The sequence below is a fragment of the Melanostigma gelatinosum genome (assembly GCF_949748355.1).
Source record: "Melanostigma gelatinosum genome assembly, chromosome: 23".
Classification (NCBI taxonomy): Eukaryota; Metazoa; Chordata; class Actinopteri; order Perciformes; family Zoarcidae; genus Melanostigma; species Melanostigma gelatinosum.
In genome coordinates this window covers 13472141-13491160 of record NC_136656.1, presented here as the reverse complement: position 1 = coordinate 13491160, position 19020 = coordinate 13472141, and the positions used below count along the sequence as shown (strand labels likewise).

The window sequence follows — 19020 nt, the reverse complement described above, 5'->3', positions numbered from 1 at the left end:
AGGATCCCTTTTTCTTTTTAATGTTGGCCAGTGAATAGTTTTGAGGCAGAATGAGCAGAGAGTGATGGAACCGTGGATGTGGATGACAGCATACAATATAAGTCACAAACATTTAGCTATCGAGGCTTGAGACTTTCAAATGTCTATTTTTGTGCATAAGACAGAAGCCTTCCATTTTTGTATGGTGGTGGTTACATTAGCTAAACTGCTAATTTGCAGGGTAACTGACATTCAGTTCATAGAGTTCTGTTACATTATGTTTCAGCAAGTCACAGATAAACATTTCAATGGTTTTGGTTAAAAATGAGGAATATAAAGTATTTGGTGGTTCAGAGTTGTGGACCAATTACACTTGTTTAAAAACAGGCTTGATTTATTCGTATTGTGTAATTAACATTGGGGAATCGTTAGGACCCTCCAGGTAGGATTTGGCGGCATCGAGCGGTAAGGTTGCAGATTGCAGCCAACTGAAACTTCTTTCTGCCAAGCTTACAGGGGAACTCTGCTGCCCGGTGTGAAAATGTGTTCATGCAAACGGCCTTCTCCAGAGCCAGTGTTCTGTTTGTCCGCAGGGGCGGACTGGCCATCGGGGATACCGGGGGAATCCCCGGTAGGCCGACGGGTGAAAAATATATATTTAACATTTACACTCCCAAAATCGCACACATAAAATGGCAACGTTCCTAAGTCAAGCTCCTCAAAGCCATTACAATTTGGAAAACCGAGCACAGAAAAGAAAAGAAGTACCTTTACTGTCCCACCCTATGATGATCTAAGCTGGGGGAGTCACACGTCAGGATCTCTGTGACGCTGAAGCAGAATTCACACTAAAACTAAACTTCACAACCCTCGTGTTCACAGTCGGTCTTCAAGAACTTCGACTCGGACGGCGACGGCCACATCTCCAGGGATGAATTTGAAGCGATCAGGAACAACTTCCCATACCTCAGCAAGTTTGGTGAACTGGACAAGAACCAGTGAGCATTTTCCAGCTTTATTCACGTTGTGAAATCCATGCAGTTTACCAACCGGCACAGTCTCACCTGGATTTGATTTCTCACACAGAGACGGGAAGATCAGCAGAGAGGAGATGATCGACTACTTTATGAAAGCCAGCTCTCTGCTAAACTGCAAGATGGGTTTCATCCACACTTTTACGGAGGCCACCTACGTCAAGCCCACGTTCTGCGAGCACTGCGCCGGCTTTGTGAGTAAACACCCACTCCTCTATTCTTATCATGTTCTGTGCTTGAGTGTTACCTCACTTATAACTGCAGTCGGGCCCAAAAGTACACAATATAAGCTCTGTGCTGTTTCAGAATCATAAACCCTTCAGGCTCCTGCCACGGTCAAATATTGAGCTTTTGTTTTCTCTAAATGCATCGATTTCTTCATTGACCCAATCAACGGCACATGTCATACTTTGTAAAAAGAGGACAACGGCCATGTGGCCGTATCTGCACTTTATTATTTGTGTCGGCAATCATGTGCGGCAGCCCCATCCCTCAGAGGTTTCTCCGGTCAGGTCGGGGCGATGCCAATTGCCTTGAGCTGCAGCCACACGCTGCTGAAGTTGCATCCTGGGAAATATGGGAGGAAGGTAATTGGGCGAGATGATAACCCTCCTCTGTGGCACTGTTACATCTGTGTGTGTGTGTGTGTGTGTGTGTGTGTGTGTCCTCTGGCCCTTAGCATTCCCCCAAAACCCCCAAGGAATTCTCTGTTATTTAGACACAGACAGTGAGTCAGCACTCGGGTGTAATGAGAACAGGAACAGGGCTCTCATATTGAGCTGCAAACACTGAGATGACATCCTATTCATTTGCGTTGAATGCATATAAAGAGACGCTAGAGAGAGAGAGCGCTCCAAAGAGAAGCACGCCATAGATTATATTTTCATTAGCACTCGAAGGAGCACACATTCAGAACCACACATTCTCCGGGGGAAGCTCTAGTATTTTAAACCATCATGAGGGGAAACTCCGAATAGAGAGCAGGGAAAGATAAGGACCCCGGCAGCGTGCTTCTTCCTTTGAATGTGTGTGTGTGTGTGTGTGTGTATGGGGCGGAGGTAGATACACCAGCCACTTCCTCTTCTGCCGGCTTTGTGCTTTCCTCATGGCTCTTGTGCAAAAACAATATTTTCCCGCAGCCCATTTTTCAACACTCGCCTCAAAAAAAAGAAAAGATAAAGCGTTGTGCTAGCCAAGCCGGCAAACACTGCAGAGTTCACCCACCTCCAGTGTCTCACATGGATCTTCATAATCTTATGCTGTTCTGCCTGCAGCCCCCTTTGCCCTTACATCTTAATTAATTGCGTTTTGCGAAATGCAAAAATCCAGAAGGCACATCACAGTGTGTGAGGGGGTTTTGCATCTCAGGAGAATACAGCAAGTTTTTAGCTGGAGGCTCAGAGCATCATTTTTGTTTTGCTGATGAAATTCTTCCTTCTTTACAACACAAAAACTGAACAAACAGACATACATTGTAAAGCCAAACAAAACAAAACCTACTGCGCAGGAGAAGCGCAAATCCGTACAATGAAATGTGGATTGAGGAGCAGAAACAGTCTGGCAGTCAGGGATTAGCTCTATGCTGTGTATGTCGCTGGACAAGTGGAGAATGTCATCTCAGAAACTCTTCAGCTTGGGGCAAGACCAATAAAGATGACCAGGGGCAGTCCCCTCCCCCGACTCACACTCATCACAGGTAGCCGAGAAAGAGGGAACGATTCTGTTGAGCTTGGTCTTCCAAAAGTGCAACTGATGGGCGACTTTAACCTGAATGAGGCAAAGTTTAGCGCTGGCAGAACATGCTTTGATCATATCTAACCCTGTCGCCGATAACTCATCCGAAATCCCCTCACCTGTACCCTTAATCCGTGCTTCTTTCATGGAGAAAAGGTGAGGGAAAAGACCAGCCAACTGTGAAATTAAGTGTTTGAATGTTTGAGACTGCCTGACAAAATTTCTAATTTGTAGATGCGGAAACAAGTGACCAGGAGGGAGTTCAAATGTCAGCTGACGTTAAACGAAAGTGGCGTAGAAATCCTGAATCGTAGACAGGCCCTTCTCTGACCAATGTGAAAAAACCACGTCCATCAATTCTTAAAGCAGAGGGTCTGAACACTTTTATATGAGAGACTGCAAAGAAGTCTCTTCGGGCTTTTGACAGTTTAGCTTCAAAGAATCAGAAAAAGGATCATTTGTCAAAATCTCTTGTTACGTCTTCTCAACCTGACTGAAAAACAGAGGATTTGAAAACGACCTCACTGGGGAAATTGGCAATCCACAATAAAAGAACAAAACCAGGCACATATACTGTTCTTAAAGGTGATCATATCACACATTCATTTCCATGGAAAGCTTTCTTTTATGTATTTGGTATATTTACTGTAGGTTCATACTGCAAACCAACAGGTGTAAGCGAAGCTTCCATGAACATGTTTCTCTGACCTCGTCCTCCTGACACTTGGAGAGGGCTGTGCCAAAAACAAATCTTTTTCCAGTGCCTGTAACTTCAACGAAACACAATTTTCTTCCTCTGATGTTCAAACCAGTCGACACAAACAATCAGACTTAATTGGCTTCACAATGTCTATCCAAATGTGAAGCTACAGCTAGGCGACAGTTAGCTTAGCATAAATACTAGTACGGTAGTTGGGAGGGGGGACAGCTAGCGGTGACAACAAGACTCAACAAGATATTATGTTTCATTTGTGAGGTTGAGAGGCGCTAGTAGGCACATTCAATTGATTGATTTAATATTAAGCGTGCAATAAAGCGTCAAAGGTTTGCTGAGCTCTGTTTCCAGCTCTTATTTGTACTGCATTGTGCTTTTCAGTCCACAGAGGGTAAAGGTCAAGGCAGAGCTGTGATGATGCTGGTGTTTAGATGTTCTGCTCTGAACTGACTTCTCTTTGTTGCAGTGCCTCTGGCTGCGCTCACGGCTTCCCCGCTGCGTGTGCGTCTTTGTTTTGTGTGTGTGTGCCTCTACGAGTGTTTGCATGCACGCATGTGTGTGTGTGTGTGTGTGTGTGTGTGAGAGGAGAGGTCAGGATATTTTGTGCCTCCTCAGATGTGCCAGGGCAGTGTGTGATCTCCAGCTCGGCTCTTTCATGTCATTGTTCCCCCACTGTCTGTGCTCTCCCTGTGTCCCGCTTGATCTCGTCCCCCCTTCGCCCCCTCTGTCCTGCCAACTTCCTCTCTCTCTCTCTCTCTCTCTCTCTCTCTCTCTCTCTCTCTCTCTCCCTCCGTCTCTCTCTCAGCCTACATCTCTCTTCATCTTCTCTTTTCTCCAGCCTTCGCCCGGTCCCTCAGCGTCAATGGGGTATATCAGCATCTGTGCTATACGGGTGTTTTAACGCGTTTCAGCCAATTAACTGCTAACGTTCTCTCATGCCAACCACTTCCTAAAGCACGCGTTTCTAGATACATTGCCTTCCCTTAGGGACGTTATTACCGTAGTTTCCATCAATTCGGTTCACTGTCCACCACCGCTGAGAGACTTGGTGGTGGATTTAAAAGTAGCTGACAAAATGAATAAAAAAGGCACATGCACAACATGTACTTTGTAAAGCGAAGGCTGATTTAAACGTTGTCATTTGGGCAGTTAACACTGGACATTTGAAGTCTTGCTGATTTTCACACTGTAGTGAAATGAACAGTCTGAGAAGTAGGAAATGAATGTAACATGTTGTGGCATGCCTCATAGCTGGCAATGACATAAAGTATGTGACATTTGTAACTAACCATATAAACTATGCAAAACCACTAATGAAGCTACTCTGTCAAAACCAGTGGGCATACTTCAGTAAAAGCACGAATACCACGATGTGAAAAGCCTTCAAGACCTTACTGAAGTGAAAGTATGTATCAGTTAAAGTACTGATTGTGCAGTAAGATGTCCCTGTCGGTGTTTTACTATTAAATATGCTGCATTAACGCGTATGTTGCGTAATACTGCTGTCGATGTCTTTATGTACTGTTGGCTATTTAATCTAGTGCATCATATTCTGTCTGGGTTACAGCGATATGTATTATTCTCTGCAGCTTTGCTTTCTTACAGTTAGGTTTCCATACCCTATCCCCACATTATACTTTCCACCAGATTCAGAATAAAAGCGTCATTGTGTTAACACCATTTTTGTTTTCAAAAGCATTTGAATTGGAAAAGAATCGTGGACTTTCAACATCTACCTTCTGTCGGCTCAAACCCCTCTGTATAGTTTCTCCATCCCCCTGCTGATCTGAACACTCCTCTTGCCGTCACGGAAATGAAAACGCCCGTTGATTAACACGACCGTCCTTTTGTTCCTTCCTGTCTCTTTGCAGATATGGGGCTTCTACAAGCAAGGCTACAAGTGTAAAGGTGAGAGAGCAATGCATTCAGATCGGACTCCGTATCTGCTGCGCAGACGTGTGTGTTCCACCCAGAAGCCTTCAAAGAATTAGCGATTCCTTTTGACACCATCGATTTCCCAGCCATCACACACACACACACACACACACACACAAGCCCTCAGTAGATAAAGATCCACGGAGCTGAAGTGCTGAGTAAATGTCATCAACACAGTAGTGATCATCTGCAGACGTTAGGTGCACTAAATAACTGGCAGCGCATATGTTCCCACCCAGATGTCAAGCAAAAAGTTTGGAAACGATGCCAAATGTAAGATGCAACTAATGTAAGTTTCCATCTGCCGGAGCCTTTCGAGAAGTGATTACTACAGCTCAGCTTTATTAATAGGAGACGTTAGAGTGGGCACACATTTTACTGGCAGCATTTCATTGCTGTGTCAATTAGTCAACAAATTAGTTTCAATGGCTGTTTATAGCACAAGGCTGTGTGTGTGTGTGTGTGTGTGTGTGTGTGTGTGTGTGTGTGTGTGTGTGTGTGGTGTGTGTGTGTGTCCCAGCTTCCTTTGTTCGTTGGTTTCTCATTTAGTGGAAGAAGTTAAAAGGTAGTAGTGTAGGGAAAGTTACTTTAGAAATGAAATAGGTTACAGATGACTGATGTAATGTAACTTGTTGCATTTGATCAGTTTCCTACCAAATGTTTTCAACAGGGAAATAAAGTTAGATGTTTCCGCAGGTTTGACATGGAGCATTTTGATGTTTTACCGCTGGTCAAGCTTTACACTGTACAGTAATATTGGAGTCTTTTCTGATTTCAGAAGGAAAAGAATGTTGAATTTCCAGCACTGAAAGATGTCAGACTCAGGCTCCTGAGAGCAACACACATTGACTTTAATGGCAAAATCTGAGCACGTACTGCCAAGTAAATGGAGCCTGTCTGGACGCATGCAGAGACAGCTCCCTGTCAGCCATCCTGCTCTTGATAGTGTTGCAGAGCAACAGAATGAACGGTATATTCTGAAGATAAAGCTCTGTACCTCAGACAATAACATGGGATGTAAACTCCAACATTTTTCAGGAACTGTAATGGATTACAATTACATTTATTTTGTAATTTAATGACATAACGCTGTTACACATAACTAGTGACTCTTCAACATGAGTATGACTGTAGCCATCGAAGAGACCCTGAGAAACAGGACCTACATGTGTAGGATGTTGTGTATTCACCACCTCCTCCTTCTTCTCTTGAAATACAAGCAATTCAATGACCAAATCTCACTTCTCCATTTTTATTCTCAACATGAACTCCTTCCCCAATTACTCAGATTCATCTCAGGTTGACTAACGCTCATTGAAAAGCTTGAAAACATTTCAGTTGCAACGAGAGCAATGAATGCTCCTTGGGGCCTTTGAGGTCTTGCAGTGTTGTGTGGGAAACAAGAGATTCTCATTTCATCATCGCCTAATTTCTGAATTCCCAAGATATGTTCTGCTTCAACCCAGTGGTGCTTTGTTTTTGGTCTTTATTTTGAGTTTTTCTGTTGCCAGGACCTCAGTTATCAGAAGAAAGACATGCTTACACGATTGCTGCAGTGGAGACACAAGTAGTGAAAAATAGCAGGGAGGTGAAAAGAGAGCAAACACAAGCACTTTGTGCATAAACACACGATGGCCCCCAAACACCACACCCTCCCACCTCCTCTCAGTGTACGTCTCAGAGTCTGACTGGGAGTATTCTGGCTTGTTCCAGTGACCAGAGGAAGTCACTGAGAGAGAGCCCTCGCCATTCATCCCCATTACCATTGTTAGCCCGTACTCAGGGAGGCAGAGAGAGCGGCAGGGACATAATTAAAATGAATCACCCTTCACAATGCAGGAGCTGAGTGTGTTGACACCTCTGAATGTGTGTGTGTGTGTGTGTGTGTGTGTGTCTGGAGTTGAATGTGTTTTGTGGAGGTAGACTTTAGATATTATACTTCGATATGAAAGGCATCTCAGTATGGATGGGTGTGTTGTCACAATGCCATTGTTCTATTATATCACAGTCTCATCCTCTTGCAAGGAATAGCTCCATATTTCCGGGGTATTCACCGTCTGACTGAGAGATAATCCATACCACTTTCATATTTGCCTGTTAAATGTGACCCTGCTGTGCAGAACCATGGCTTTATGCTAAACTAGTGTGCTTACCAGCTGCTCGTTCTACAGCTTGATATTTATTTGACGGTGGAATCGATCTTCTCGTGTAGCTCTCAGCAAGAAAACAAGTACGTGTAATTTGCAAAATGTCAAACTATTCCTGTAAGCCTACCCCGAACCCTTGTTGAGGACATGTTTAGGCTGATTCGAGCTTTGGTGGGTGTTATATGGACACTGAGCAGGTGGCTGCCAAGGTTATAATAACGTCCACCTCGCCCCGGTTCTAGTTCTACCGTGCCTCCCTTCCCTCCAGGGGTCCCTGAATCGGACATGTTGGCACCTATTACAAGCATGAATAATATGAATATAGAAATAGCCACGTTTCTCACTAATGGTTTCTTTTATAGGGTTAAACTAAGACTGTTCCAAAAACAGTTAAAAGTTCCTCGTAGTAACTCTAAATGTTGTTGAAAATCTTTCGCAGTGGTGTCAACGAGAGAGGAAATGTTGGTTATGACAGAACTACACAACGGTGTGTGTGTGTGTAGCTTCTTTCACTCTCATGCTTTCATAATGCCTTGCTCAATGACCCATGGCTGCTCTCCTCTTAGACTCCCGCTGGTTGACAGAGTTGTTGTCAGGCACGGTCGGCCTCAGCGTGTGTATGTGCCAGTGTTCGTGTGTGTGCATGCCGTGTAGAGGTACTTTCCTGTCACCACTGGCTCTTCCGTTCGCCCCGATGTTTCTGTCTGACCCTCTCCCGCTCTCCTCCCCCCGCTCCCCTCTCTCCCCTCTCTCCCCTCTCTCCCCTCGCTCCTGGCCTTGCCCTTTCTTCTTCCCATCTCGCCTCCTCTCTCGGCGACTCTCCCTCCCTGTCCTCCTCTCCTTTACCGCTGTCCTTCTCCCGCCACATGAACGCTCCGGCGCCAGCCTGCGGAGTGAACTGCCACAAGGCCTGCCGAAGCCGACTGGCCGTCGAGTGCCGGAAGAGGACAAAGAGCATCAGCCACGAGACGCCGCCGGCCCTCCAGGCCAGATCCTACAGCTTCCCTCCACCTGCCAACACCCCACCCAGCCTGCAGAACACAGGTGGTTGTCATATCAACAGAAAATGATGTTTTATGTACATATATATATATATATATATATATATATATATATATATATATATATATATATATATATATATATATATATATATATATATATATATATATATATACAGTATATTTATTTTATACAAAAGGGGATGTTGCCCATCACATGCATGTGTTTTTGGTTTCATGGTCAATTTTGCATTAAGACAGATTAATGGTACTTTTTAGACACGTGCAACATGAAATAGTTTCATGATCTCTGTCAGTTTTAGGAAAGACACAGTATACACTCTTAACACCCTAACTCCCTTAAATGTGCAAAAACACCGGTAGAAAAATCGAATGTTCTTTTCATCCTCGAGTAGAGCGATTTTTAGCACGGCAGCGCCTCCACTTTTTGAAGGCTGCTTTTTTTCTTCCTCCGGGCATATGGAGCTCTGACATTTGGAAGATATTCTCCGACAAGCGAGGATCATTTGCAAGGGAAATGTGATTGACCCACCACAGCAAGGCCAATGACTCACAGAGGCAGTGTTCTCATCAGACGTTCGCAAAAGTGGTGCCCTGCCCGGCTTTGTTTTCCATCAGTGTGAACCGGCTTGATCGATGGGCCAGACAACGCTGCAAGACTAATGAATTGGCATCGTAAACAGATGAAGGCCACACGTTTTCATTCACGTTTGGGTATTATTTAGGCATTTTCAGCTGATTTACCAATCTATTCCTCATTTTCTTATACCCTGACCTTCTCTGTTTCATTAGTTATTGCTGAAGAGGACATAGAGACACTGGAGGAAGGAGTGTTTGATGTCCACCTATAACCAGGTGAGAGAGACGTTCACTTATAGGCTGCGAAAGAAAAGTCTTCCTATTCTCACGCCTTTCACTGCATTCCAACTATGATTGTTACTGACATTGTTGGTGTGCCTTTAGTGTAAAATGTTCTTGTGTATTGTTTGTAGTTAATACTAATTATGGAGTCAGTGTAATGTTAAGATCTGGAATGCAAAGAGAATGAGCAAATAGTCGGGTAAGTAACCCTGGCATATTATCAGTGAGCTTTAGAGGTGCTGGTAATCAGATGTAGTTACCTTTGGACAGAGCTACGCCAGCTGTTACCCGTTGTTTCCATCTTTATGCTCAGCTAACCGACCGCTGGATGGAGAAGTGAAGCCAAAATATTCCAGATATGGAGATAAAAAAGTAAATAAGCGTATTTCCCTGAAATGTTGACCTATTCTTTTAAGATCTGACCCTCTGTAATCGAATCGATAAAATGATCATGAAAGTACAGCAGCACAGGAAATACCTTGATGTCATCTCGCTACCTCTTTGACGCGTGACCTTTAAGTACAGAGCAATGCATACGAATAACTCTGCATCACAGATTGCATATCATTATGAGATCAATCAAAGATTTATTTCTTTCTTTATTATATTCATTATTAAAGTCATTGCATAATTTGGCAAATGACAGACTGAAAAATAAAACAAGTCTCGGGTCCCTGAGGCATTAAAGACCAGTTAGTTTGTGGCAATTTGTTTAAACAAATGTTTTCAAGAATGTGTGTCACCTGAAATAATACAACTATATCTAACACAGGCAAATAATATAATAGTTTCTACCTTAAGGCCCATCATTATTTCAGTTGATATTAATTGGTGCATATTTCTGAACCAATTTATTGAGATCCGCACAACACACAGTGAACGCTGGGCCCCTCGTACAGGACACTGCCATTATACACTGTTATTATCACAGTGCTGCTGTATCTTCACTTCCACTCTTTCAGCATTTGATCCCGTCCTACTGGGTCGTAAAAGTCACAATTCTTGCAGGGGCCTTGAACTTCAGTCGATTTTGATGAGCAGGCAAGTGACAGTCTCTCTATTTTAGAATCCCTCCCACGGTTGGCGTGCAAGAAGCCAAATCAGCGACTGTCGGACGGGGAGCCAGACACAGAATGTGCTACAGTATGTCAGTTTTACAACCCTCAACACTGCTGAGACATTGCACTGAGCAGGAGCCAGGACACCTACATGCTGCCACACAGTGGACACACACTGCAACAGTCAACTCACAGGAACGTGACGACCGATGTGAATGGAATGTCTTTGGATCATTTCTATGTCACCATTTTGATTGTGTCTCGGCCCAAGAGCGTTACTGTAAAACCAACTGTGTATTTAAAAAAAGAAAAAATCCACAAAATTGTATTTTCTTGCTGGAACGTTAAAGTCAATCGAGTTTATAATTTGAGCGCACTTTGCTGCAAATTGGAATGTCTCTCTGTTTTTCTTCTTTTTTCTTCCTTTCTTTCGACCATAAAGGAGGTGCTGTTATGCCAAGAATGTAAACCTGCCGCCCAAACAAAGCTACTGTCCTCTTCGTCTGAGAAGCTCTGCTTTTTGTTGTTTATCATCTTGTTTTGAAATACATTTCAATGTACCAATAATAGGACCAATTTTGATGTCAGATGAAATAGTGTTGATTCGTGGTGCCCGTCTGATGCACGATGACAAAAGCAACCATTTTCCCAACAAAGGAAACGGCTGAAATGACTGCGTGGACAATCATAATTAGGATGGACTTTGAACAATGCTGTCATGTTTACCTGAATATCAGTAGCTGTCCTATAGTTATTGCTGTGGTGTTGTTGTCAGTATACACTACTGGCTTGTACCAGTGCACTGATAGATGGTCCGTCCTCTTGCAGTACAGTGAATGTAGCACTAACAGTGAAATGCTGCTGTCAGATGAAGACCTTGTTTCCCCCAATAAAGACTGCATGAAAGCAGGAGGCTGGCTAACTCGCCACCGAGTCCTCCGTCAGTTTTAGTTTGAGCATCTGAGTTCTGAGAGCGTCAGTAAGAATAAAGCGATCTGAAGAACAATACTGGCTTAATGAAACTTTTTCATTTGACAGCAGTGTATAAATCTTATATTGTCTCCCTGAGAATCTGTTTTGATGCCAGTTGTAATTTGCCGTTTCTATCCTGCATGCTTCTCCCTTCATGCCTCTGTTCTCTGGCCAGACTGGAGGATTTATTTTATATGTTCATGTAGCACGCCAAGTTATCTTTTATTTGGGAAACATGAAGTGTTGAAAATCCAGGCAGAGGAGTTGCTTTGTGCTTGTGGAGAGATGAATTCAGACTTCGCGTGTCCTATTGTTAAGTGCTGGTTTCGTCATTGAATGAGACTCCTCAGATGCTGGTATTTATTTTTCTGTATGAATAAATCGATTACGTTCCGTCTGCGTCACTGCCTGCCTGACCAAAGATGTTTGTTGTCATTCTGTGAATGAATCTTTCAGACTGATGTCATGCTACTCCTTGTTGTCCTCTGACGATCCCCCAGTATTAAATGCAGCAGGCGTCACTCATATATGTTGTCTTGTCTCTCTGAAATTGGACACTTGTGTTCTTATGGATCAAAAGTTGAATTCACATGGATTTCTCCTCACTTCCACTTTCGCAGAGGATCATTTCAGCTTTCAGAAGCTGCTTTGATCTATGAATACAGGTACTTACTTGCATTTCGGTTAATACTGGTAATCCCAGATAAAAGCCGGCAATTTTGTGGGCAATTTTTCATGTTTTAGAATTATTCTCTGGGTTGGGAAAACGTAGCAAATCTTAGGTAATTATAACCTTCATTAAAACTCAACCTGAAAAATCCCTGCATTGAAGGCACAATTCAAAAGAGTTGAATAAAACATTAATAAACACTGAGGCAGGTGTGTGAGATGATGCAGGTGGCACTTAAACTGCAATATTGCTGAACAGCAGAATGTTTTGCCACATTTAATAGAAAACAGCCCATTAGAATACGACTAATACAGTAGCACACTGTAACTTATTGATGCAACCACGTTTTCATCAATTCGTTACTCCGCCCTTGGAGAAGCAGCGTCCAGTTTTTCTGCTCCACATATCTGGAACAAAGTCCCAGAAAGCTGCAGGTCTGCTGAGACCCTCAGCTCATTTAAATCAAGATTGAAGACTTTTCTGTTTGCTGCTGCCTTTAATTGAACCACGTTCAATTAATATATTAATCAATTTCCTGCATTTCTGCATTTTACAACTGCATTTTATTTCTTACACTGTTTTTTAATTGTTTTTGAAATCTCCTTTTCTTTTGCCTTATGTTTTGATGCTTTTAATGGTTTTATGTGAAGCACTTTGAATTACCTTGTTGGTGAAATGTGCTATACAAATAAACTTGCCTTGCCTTTCCTTTCCAACGGAGCAGTTTCGCAGCAGTTGCGACACAACAAAAAATCTCTAACCACATCCCCTCCCAAAACACACTCATCCCAGATGTTGAAATCGATTCTACAACTGCCACCACACACTGCTGCCATCCTTCATGTGACCATGATCCAGTGTCCTCTGACTGTCTGTTATAGACATTAATAACCAGCCCCGAAAGAGCCATTGCAGTAGGTGCCACATCTAATTACTATCAGGGATGAAGTCAGTCTGGGCCTCTGATTGCCTGGCTCCCGCTCTGAATGTTGCGTTCAATGGGAGGACATCGATCTGGCTATATCCAGCCTTCAAGTCGGCTCATATCTCATCCAGTGCTGTGATACCGCTAAAGCTCTCATGTGTCCTCCAACAATGGTGAACTGCAGAGGTGACGTGTTCATAACTTGGCCTATCGACCTCGGTCGGACACATATATGCATTCAATGGTAACCGTGTGGTCATGCAACTGTGATTTATTCATTTCACGCAGCGGCCAAAATACTGGGTCCATTATAGACAAACAGACAAGGAAGTACCATCCACATGGGAAGGAGATGCAAAGGAAGAGGATGCAGACTCCACACAAACAGACAGGAGACATGCTAGGCAATGTCTGCAAGCAATCAAGTCAAGATTTCCAGACTTGTGTCTTTGCCTCAATAGCGGTCGATACAGGGTAGACAAAAAGAAGCGGGTCTCGTGTCGTAAACCTGACACTCTAACATATTATCCTCTTTGAAATATCAGTCTCCACATTTCTCCACTGCCACTTTCCCTCCAAAGCCTGTGCAATTGCGCCTTAAAGTGTGTGTGTGTGTGTGGTCATTGTTTCAACATCATTGAATGTCTCTTTTAGGCCCAGTGATTGATACCTCCCATTCAACTGTAGAAAAGCCCTCCTAGCAGCATGGCCATTTAGCGGGCAGCCGATGTGATATTGATCGAAAAGTCTGAAATGAGGGAAGTTGAATAGCGCGGCAGCTAATTAGTAATGAGGACAGGAGAGGAATATGTGTTGTTAGCACTCTCACACTGCGACCTTGATCGCAAGGAAAGGAAAGATTTGGGGGCCTGACAGTTGAAACACAAAGATGCCCTTTGCCTGCTCAATAGATGGTCTATAGTCCTGTGCAATTAGATTGCAATGCACATCACAATGATGGGCTATTTGTGCCAGAGATATTGGCAGGTATGCATTTTAGAAGCTATAGATACACTTAAAAGGTTATTGGTGGAGAAAAAAGGATTTTTCACATTGAGTAACTGAATGCAATATTGATTTGTTTGAGCAGCAGACCCCTCCTAGATTTCCTCATGTAAGGCTAATGAACGGATTATTGATTTGTTGTCCGCTCATCAAAAACTGGGACCTCCGCCAAGTTCTGCTATGATCTGACGTCTGCTCATCTTTTTGAACCCACCATGACACCTGCATCTGCAATGCTGTCTCCTTGTGGTGCACTGACTGCAAGCATCTGGAGCTGTTAACCTCACACCAAAGTGGGGTCATGGGCGATGTCTACCACTTGGTGGCAATGTCGAGCTGTTGATTGGAGGGCCCGTGCCGAGGCAGGATTAAGGTGGGAAGGCTGCCAGTGATGTGGCAGAACACAAAGCCCCCTGTCAGGGTTTATGGTGGATCACAATGCAGATAACAGCGCTACGTTTATATCTTACTTCTCATAAAGTCAAACCCCTGCATACGCACAAGCAGAGACGCACTGTAAATCAAATCAAATGTTGCTTCATGGTTGTTTTTCATAAGCTGACAGGTCTCTCTCTCTTTCGCCCACACACAGAGGCTCACTGAGGAAGACCACTGCAGCCGCAACAGTTCGCTTGCAGATTCTCAGATGTGGTATGGTTGTTTTTTTGACACCTCCGTTTCGAGCGAAAATTCAAACCGTCATAAACCAAGTTGGTGGCAGGTATAAACAAGTCAAATGGGCTCCAATGGAAGCACTCAAATGTTGCTAATCTGGCTTTGTCCACATTTAAGAAGCTGCTCCACCAACAGGCTCTCGCAAAGTCGAAGGAGCTCCATGAGACGGGTGCGGCCTTAATTGCATTACGCTCATTGCTGGCTCCGGTGAAGCACTCGGCACTATAGGGGGTTGGAATCCTCATTAGAGTTGAATCAGTTATGATGAATATTGCTTCAAGAAAACTTATGCCGAGGAAACCCAGTGGGATGTGGCCCGGACCTGCTGGCTCTACTGTGAAATGCTAAAAAAAAGTTTAAAAAGCACTTTAATCATCCGACTTAATACTGTGGTTTCAATACTATAAGGCTTTTTGAATCACTTCCTGAAATGAAGAGGAGACGGTAACCAACGCGTGTACTTACTTATACCAAATACCTTGACACAAAATCAATGGCAGAGCATCTGCAGGCGACACGGCTGACATTTAATATTCCTTAGGCTGCAGGTCCAGGAGGAGCAAACAGGGTGAGGAAAGGAGCATATGTGTTTGAAGTGATGGACCTGTAGATTGCATCTTGTGATCCTCACACTTATCTTTGTACAACCTGTGCGGCCAGGTCACCATTGACAAGAGTTCCCTGGAAATATTTAAAAAAGACATACAAGCATATGCCTGTGCTTACTTCACAGTCATTTTGCCTTTCATTCTCTGAGTTATTTGAGGATTTAAACCAGGGCTTTGATGCATATGACGCTCCTTCTTTGAGGTATTCATGAATGCGCAGGTATGATAGGCTATAAAAGTATGCATGCATAAATTAATGCGATACAGAGCTCTCTCTAAATGCAGGCTGTCATGTCGCTGAAAGGTGAGCTATATTTCAACACTGAACGCGTCAAATAGTCTTTTAGTCCAGAGCACCTCAACAATCCTGTGTTTTTTTAGCGTTGCGTCATTCACTCATTCGTTTTTTGATGTTGGTTTCAGGATGTATGTGTGGAGGATACACTGTCCACTGTTTATGACTGGGGGTTCTTATTCATGTCTAGTTTTTACGATGCTTGGTACCTTTTGGCCTTTTTTACCTTTTGATCATCTAAACTTTTGTTATTTGAATACAAATTTACACAAAACACCAAGAACTTTAACATGAAGATCTGAGAGGACTGCTATCATTTCCAGTGATACGAGGACTAATACATACAGAAAGAGACACTCAGAGATTTGAAAAAATAAATGATATAATAATTCATACAATATAAATGAATCATGTTGAAAGATTCTGTACTGATTCATCAATTCCAGACTTAAAGCTGGGGTAGGCAACTATGGAGAAGAGGCAAGGCAAGGCAAGGCAAGTTTATTTGTATAGCACATTTCAACAACAAGGTAATTCAAAGTGCTTCACATAAAACCATTAAAAGCATCAAAACATAAGGCAAAAGAAAAGGAGATTTCAAAACAATTAAAGAAACAGTGTAAGAAATAAAATTCAGTCGTAAGAAGTAAAGGAGATTTAAAACATACATTGAAACAATAATTGATGTCTCCCTGAGACATTACGCTGCACGCAATCAACCAAGAGAGGAGCGCGGCGCATCGTTGTCACGCTAACTGCATCCAACTACCTCATGTCTCATTCACATGAGAGAAAACTTCTTACAGTACTCACAGCTGTCAAGCTAGCGTGTTTGTATTGTGAAATGTTGCCCGTCTAGCCTCGTGGAAGACTCCGATGATGTGCAATGAGTGCACTGGCAGAGTGGCCATGGAGACATGGCCTGTCTCTCTGGCAGAGGTCACTGGGTTAGTTAAAAATCACTGCAGCGGAAATGGGATGGTGGTGGGCAGTGTTGGTTTCATGTCTTTTCCTAGGTCTCGGACAGTGCTCATGAGTGAGAGACAGCATGAGACTGTGGCACCGAGAAGTCTAAATGAGCGTGCTACACAGAGCGTCTGGAAGTTGGTTGAGGCAAATGATTGGCTGCCTCCTGAAAGCCCCCTTGTGTCAGTATGGTCAGGCACGTCCAATTGAAAGGAGACCTGGGGCAGACCCAGAGAACACAGGAGGGATTAAATATCTTGTCTGGCTTGGGCCTACTGGGCACAGGCCCAGGGGCCCAACATGTCAGGGGTACTCCTGACCTTCACCAACAAAATGTAAGTTAAAGAGACAAACCAAGCAAGAGGAGACTCAAAATGATCACAAAGAAATACAAGACCAGTACAGAGACACTCAAGAATACACTGAGACCAAAGCAATTGCAAATCAGCTGCAAAGAGACACAGAATACAATTATTACAAAATGACTACAAATAGACACAAAGTAACTACAAAGCGACTCAAAATGACTACAAAGAGAAACATAGCAACTACAAAGAGACTTAAAATGACTACAAAGAGACTCAACTACATAAACAAACAACTATAAAGTCTATGAGTCTTGCGCCTATGTAAGAGTTGTGGTGGGGCCTTCTGCATGTCTGTGCCCATTGTCTTATAGTCTGTCCAGGGGGAAGCGCTGGAGGACCTCTAAACCTGCTGCCACTGATACCTGGACCTGAATAAACACAAAATGGATGGCATGATGTGTACTCAGTTTCCCCTCCAGTTACTTGCAAATCATTGTCTTCTTCAACACCTCCTGTACTCTTCGACACTTCAGGTCTTTTTTTTTGTCCTTTGATTATCTTTTTTGTCCTGGAGACAAGGCTTCTTCTCCTTTGAGCCTCTGAGGAAAATACAGCCTTTCCGCCCAAAATAGTTGCTTTGTCTCCGCCTGTTCAGTTGCATAACCCACCTTGACGACGGGCACAGAATGGCAATGCGGTGGAACTAATATACGTATCATAATGCCTCAATTTCAAGGAGGGAGCACTCATAAGTCATTCGCAGGTCCTCTCATCCTCCCGTTTTCCCCCTCTGATCAAATTAAGCTCACGACATTAAAAGGAAGATGGCGAGTGACATGAGAGGATTGGAAAGAGAAATGAGAAGACAATGGAGGGGCAACAGGGTATACCAGGACAGAACCTCATTCAAGGGCAATTATGTGAGGGTTATGAGGCTCTTGGAAGCACAAAAAAAACCTCAAGGAAAGATCTTGATGTTGTCATTGTGGTCAGAAGAGGATGCTAAGATTTTCCAAGCTCATGTGAGAGAATGACTTGCCAAAGCCTTTCAGGTTTTTATGAGAAAATGCCTTCGAGGCATGTAAAACCTGCCTTTATTAAAGACCACTTAAGCTGCCTTTATTAAAGACCACTTAAGCTGCCTTTATTAAAGACCACTTAAACTGCCTTTATGATGCCTAACAGCACTTGCTGATGGTTATAGGCATAACATTGCTTCGTGCTGGTTTATGAGGTTTATGCTTCATGAGTAGAATGGCAAGCTTCTGACTGCTCCTGCACAAGAGTGATGCTTCAGAGCAGTCATTCCTAAAGACGGGACCACAAGAGTTTTTATTGTATTGTTCTGATAATTGACGCCTATCTAACATGAAACATGAAAGGCTATGGTACAAGCTGTTTGTTTAACTGATTAGAGGGAAAAAGAGCCTGTTAACTCTGCTTGAAAGTATCCATTTCTCATTTATAAAGTAATTAACATGTGCATATGTTTTCAAAAACATGCATGAAGTGAAGTTGGGATTCATCAAACGGATATATCTCATTGAAGTGGCTGGTGTACCTCTTCAAGCTAATATAAGGTGATGTAGAAATGGCAGTTCAAACTCAGCAACCCAAATTCCCTCTTCTCTCGATTCATGGAGAGGGACGTTCATAGCGATTGGCTGCCTTCGGCCAACGTTGGATACTTTTTGTTACGCTAATCATTCCAATTTGGAGTCTGTTGAGGGGTAGAGCATGTCCCAGTATGCAGCAGTGGGCAGGTAAACACCCTGCAGGGGTTACCAGAGTATCACAGGGCAAACATAAACATACATACACCGTACACATTCACACCTAAGGGCAGTTCAGCATCTCCACACCACCTGATTTGAATATCTTTCCAAAGTGTGGAGGGTTTTTGACAAAACGTTCGACCAGACATGAAGAGGACTTCTTCTTTGGTCCTTTCTCTGCAAAGTCTTAATATGACTCAGAGGGACAGAAAGGGAGAGGATCGCCGCTTTCACTTATTATGGTTACATAATCCCCCAGAGAGGTGCTGGCCTGTCCCAAGGCTCGCAGGGGCTTTAAACCCAGACAAGGAACCCCTGACATGGGGAGGTGATTCT

At 43.4% G+C, this 19020-nt stretch overlaps 1 protein-coding gene across 2 annotated transcripts in view; it reads left to right on the top strand.

The window, feature by feature from the left end:
* The window catches only part of LOC306796659 (RAS guanyl-releasing protein 2-like), a 32624-nt gene extending 20642 nt beyond the window's left edge, over nt 1-11982 (top strand). For both annotated transcript variants that reach the window (XM_079295714.1, XM_079295713.1), the window contains 6 exons: nt 862-977; nt 1066-1207; nt 5334-5370; nt 8430-8588; nt 9359-9421; nt 10494-11982. In XM_079295714.1, coding sequence (XP_079151840.1) covers nt 862-977; nt 1066-1207; nt 5334-5370; nt 8430-8588; nt 9359-9417 — 513 coding nt within the window. In that variant the 3' untranslated portion in view covers nt 9418-9421; nt 10494-11982. The remainder of the gene's footprint in view (nt 1-861; nt 978-1065; nt 1208-5333; nt 5371-8429; nt 8589-9358; nt 9422-10493) is intronic.
* Nucleotides 11983-19020: the final 7038 nt, after the last annotated feature.